The sequence below is a fragment of the Cygnus atratus genome, chromosome 7 (assembly GCF_013377495.2).
Source record: "Cygnus atratus isolate AKBS03 ecotype Queensland, Australia chromosome 7, CAtr_DNAZoo_HiC_assembly, whole genome shotgun sequence".
NCBI classification, from domain to species: Eukaryota; Metazoa; Chordata; class Aves; order Anseriformes; family Anatidae; genus Cygnus; species Cygnus atratus.
The window spans coordinates 38,079,659-38,084,391 of NC_066368.1; the positions used below are offsets into that span (position 1 = coordinate 38,079,659).

Below are 4,733 nucleotides of genomic sequence, written 5' to 3' on the forward strand. Positions count from 1 at the left end.
TATTCTTGCCAATAAAATTGAACTTTTATTTCAAATTCTTACAATAAAGCTGTATTTTGTAATACAAGTAAATAAACCCAGAAGACAAGAGATTCACTTACTCCATTTTAAGATAGTGGGTTCATCCAATCTGCATGAGTTCCCATTCATTACCTGCACTGTGTTAGGGATTTTTCAGGGAAGTAGAAATTAAGATGTAAACCAAGTCATCTAGGTAAGTTATGGTCCAAAGCAATTTGTACCACCACAGAAGTGGTAATCTGCTCATTCTTGATGCTTTTTGAAGAAGGGTCGAATGGCAGAAGTTTCTTTATAAACTCAGAAGTTTTTCATTAAGAGCAATCTGTGACTGTGTGAGGTTTGCCAAGTAGGTTACCATCAGCAGGTCCTGAGAGGAAGGGAAAGAAAATCTTTGTTAATATTTCTGATCATTGCTTATAGCCTATTATGGAGATGTGAATTTTTAACAGCTGTAAAGCAGTGTAAAATCAGCTACTGGAACTATAGCTATCTTGAATGTCCTGCCCTGAGGAATGCTTCCCTCACAGAAAGGAGGTTTTGGTATTCCTGGAACATGAGACACTACTTGTGAAAGTTTAACTCTGAGTTAACCAGGCGAGTCAAAGGGTATAAGCAAAATTAAAAATTATTTCTGGTCTTGCAGACTATGGGTGAACAACAGATTCAGAAACTTAGCCTTCTAAAAATCTGTGACAGAAATGAGGTAGTGCACTAAAACCTTGCTCATGCTTTAAGTGTCATGTAATGAGACAAGAACTTCAGCTCAGGCAAAGAAAGGTGGCAAATCAACAATTATCCTTGAAATTTATAATGCATTAAGCTTGGTAATTCATATTTTCCAGCCACTCTAAAAAAACAATCAGAGCTGCCTTTCAGATTACTTGCATAATTCATAAGTGCTTTTAAATTAATTCTCTCATTTTCAGTTGTCTTTAAATTATGATGAGCTCCTTTATCCACCTTCAGCTTTTAAAACATCAAATTAGAGACGAGAAAGGGCTGTATTTTCTATGAACATGTTGGTATGAAAGAGTAGTTTTGATCATAGACAAATTTGTGTCTGTAGGACAGATTTTCAAAATTACTGGCAATACACTGAAAAAATAAGACAACGAACTTACATTAATGTTGCTGTTCAACATTGTCTCAAAGTCTTCTGGTGAAATCTTTGGCACCTGGTTAATAAGATCCATCAGGAAACGCCCAACGGTGTTGTCAGCAGCCACTTTGCCGGACTATGCATAAGAAACATACTTAGCATGAGTAAAACTCTGTGAGTTTATGATCCAGAAAGAAAACATCAAAAAGGAAAGAACGTGTAATCTTATATCAAACTTATCTGCTGTCTCATTAATAGTTAGCCTTACCAATACATCCTCTGCATACTGCAGCACCATAGTCAGGGTATCCTGAATCCTGGCCGAGGCTGACCCCACCTGTTGTAAGTCACTGGACAAGCCAATCACTCGATTAGGGCTAAAACAAGTCTTCATGATAAGATCCACTGAAAGCAAAAGAATGATCAGAAAACTGAACGCCATAGAGGACAACTTAAATCCTTAACCTGTTGCAAAATTTCAGATGTCTCAGCAAGACAGTTTAATTCCCTGTAGAATGGCAGTTTTATCAGAATTAAAAAAAAAAATTGATAAGTGTCACGACAATGGTTAGAACCAAAATATGAAGAAAACATTCACCTCCTATCCGCTCTGTATCATAATAAACATACTTCACTGTTAGAGGTGTGAACATCACGCCCATAGTTTTACCAGGGACTCCCATCGGGGCACTAGGGGAAAAGAAAAAGTTTTCAGTATTGACACATGAAAGAAAGGAAATAATACATTTCCATCTCAGTGATCTCTATTAGCACTGATGTCTGAGCAAGTGTCAGTTACTCATTCTCACTAAAATCAGCAATATGAAGACCCAGAATGAGTGAGGACAGAAAATCAATACAGGCATATTATTAACTGCTCATTTTCATCTAAGAATATTCCTAGCTGGTCTAGCATTTGTCGATATGACAACGTGAAGTGTTAAGTACTGTCTTAGCCACAGTTTCTTCTGGCTTGTAGAGCGCTTATTTTTCCTATCCTGGAATACTCCATGCTCTTTGAGAAATTTAAGAGACAAACAAAAATAGGACAAAAATTCAAGAACAAAACCATCTATTATTATTGAGAATATCTGAAGTTCATTTATGCTTTCAGTATGGAAGACGTCATGGAACAGCTTCCTTTTTGAAGATGCACAGGCAGGAAGCAGAATGATTTCTGCTACAAGGAAGGCTGGGGTTTTATTTTGGAAGGAGGAGAGTTCTTCAGCAAGTATGGAGAAGAACAGTGAGGTGGAATAGTTTAATTTCTTAGAATCTAATCTCTATTATCAGTTGATAATTGACAATGGAAGGGGATGAGGGGAATAAAGACTCATCAATAAGATGCTCTTTCAATCATGTTCTGAGTGCACTAGAACTTTGCTGAGCAGTAAGGCTCAGTGAGTAAAGGCTCGCATTCAGAGAGTATTATGGAAGTTAATTACATTAATATTAATGCTAGCTATATGAATTCTGTGAAGCGCCATGAATATGTTCAGAACACTGTTAATACACAGTTCTCCACCCACAACGAGGAATCGCCTTATGAAAGTTTAAGTCTTTCAACATATATACAGTGGTCAAGACATTTCAATGGGAAGAAAGCTATGATCTCTGGCTCAGTTATGGTTCAGCTACTGCACAATATTGTCCAAAATAGGCCACTGCAGCCCACTACATTTCCCGTTATCCTCATATGGTCTTTCTTGGTAATTCAGACAGCCCCTTCCCAGAGTACCTGACATAGGCTTTAATGCTCATGCGTGAATTCTGAAGACTTGTGTCCACAGTCAGGTGGATTGGATTGTGCGCTTCCCGGCTGTAATACTCATGGATCAGGACAGAATGTTCTGTGATGTCGTGACCTGTTGCATACCTTCAAAAAAGCAAATATTGAAGAACCATTCTTCTAACATTTAGGTGCCCAGCATTTGGTATTTAACAGCTTTGTATCCTAAAAGCCTAATTTCCAAACACTGAGCTGCAGAGTATAGTAAATACAAATGTTTTAACTAAGGAATTTGTAACTTTATGGCCAGCTGTCCTAGAATTGTAGGATTCAGGCTGAGCACACACATGCCCAAAATATGCAAAGGGCCGTTGTAGTACCATCCACAAAGAGTCCAGTTGCCATCAGACACTAAGAGTCAGTTATTGGTCACTATGCTCTGGACCAAATCTTTATTTCCTTGCAAACAGAGGCATGCCAAGCAAATTTGGACCACCCAAGTAGATCTTAAACAAATCACACATCTCTGTTCAGGAGGCAAGACTTGTTAATCTAGCTCCTTCAGCTGCTCTGCAATTAGCTTCCCACATACACAAGAAAACTCCTGTCATTAGAAGTGCACTTTGCCATGCCACTGAGGATTGTTGCTGAGGAAGGTAGGAATTCTGTGCTTGCACGGTTTTGCTCCACAGGAACAGGGTTAAACTATTTTGTAGCATCAGAGAAGACATGAAAAGACTAACGAAGCTATCCACAGACACACACAGGTTCTTCCTATTACACTCTACTGATCTTGCTTGGCATCACCAAGTACTTCCACCTTTTCTCTGAGAGCATCCGCGTGCTCAAGGTAACATCACTCACTCCTCATGAGGCCTTTGAAGCTAAACTTGAAGCTAGTCTTTTATGTTCTCCCTCCCTTCATTCTAACCAGTCATCTCCCATGGTACAGGTTGCATTACAAGTGGCTAGGCTCTAGCAGATCCACACAAGCATTCTCTCGCTCACTTTTGTGATGCTTTTTCTAGACCTCTAGACCTAAGCAAAACCAAACCCTCCAAGACCCCAGTTGCGTGTCCTCCTATTCTAAGTTACAGCACTTTTACAGCTGGCTGTCTAATGAGAGCTGCAAGACCTTACTGTCACGAGCGTAGGTGCTTCTGCTTCTCAGCCTATGACGAGAGGAACGATGTAATTTGTGTAGTATTGGGGACCCACACAACTCTCACAGAACTTACCAGCCCAGGATGATCTCGCTGGGCGAGACCTTCTTGTGCAGCTCGTACATGTTTTTGGCGAACTCCATATCAACCGCCACCTGCGAAGCAGGACACAACCGAGTCAGCCGGCTGCGGGAATGCGCAGGGCACAGGGGCAGCACCGCCCGGCGCCGCCGCCCCGCCGTACCTCATCCTCGGACTCGTTGTGCGGCACGGAGAAGCAGTTAGTGACCTCCACTGAGTGCTTGTCCACGGTCCCTGCGGGGAGAGCAGCGCGCTTAACGGGGGCTGAGGGGATCCGCGGCCGCCCAGCCGCCCTCCCCCGCTCCCTCCCCCGGCCCTCACCCAGCAGCGTGCCAATGACCCGCGCCGCGCCCTCGTTGCGCCGCTCAAAGCTGTCCACGATGGAGGCGAGCACCACCGGGTGCAGCCGCACCACGCGGCCGCCGGGGAAGGGGCCCGAGAGCGCCGCGGAGAGCGGCGGGGCGGGCTTGCGGTGCCGGTGCAGGCGGGGCGGTGGCGGCGGCGGGGGGCGGAGGGGGTGCGGCCGCTGCCGCTGTAGGTGGTGCTGCCGGCGGGGTAGGAGCCGGGGGTGCGGCGGAAGGCGCCGCAGCCACAAGGGGAGCCGGAGCCGCCATTTTGCGAAAGAGAGACAGGGCAGGAG

General features: G+C 43.8%; 1 protein-coding gene across 1 annotated transcript; it reads right to left on the reverse strand.

Moving 5' to 3' along the window:
• On the reverse strand, positions 1-4,733 carry EIF3F (eukaryotic translation initiation factor 3 subunit F). Its single transcript, XM_035545692.2, is given in 9 exon segments — positions 1-388; positions 1,143-1,256; positions 1,389-1,525; positions 1,719-1,810; positions 2,859-2,996; positions 4,088-4,167; positions 4,257-4,327; positions 4,415-4,566; positions 4,568-4,733. Coding segments are annotated over 9 exon segments (1,002 nt in total). The 5' UTR covers positions 4,708-4,733; the 3' UTR covers positions 1-310.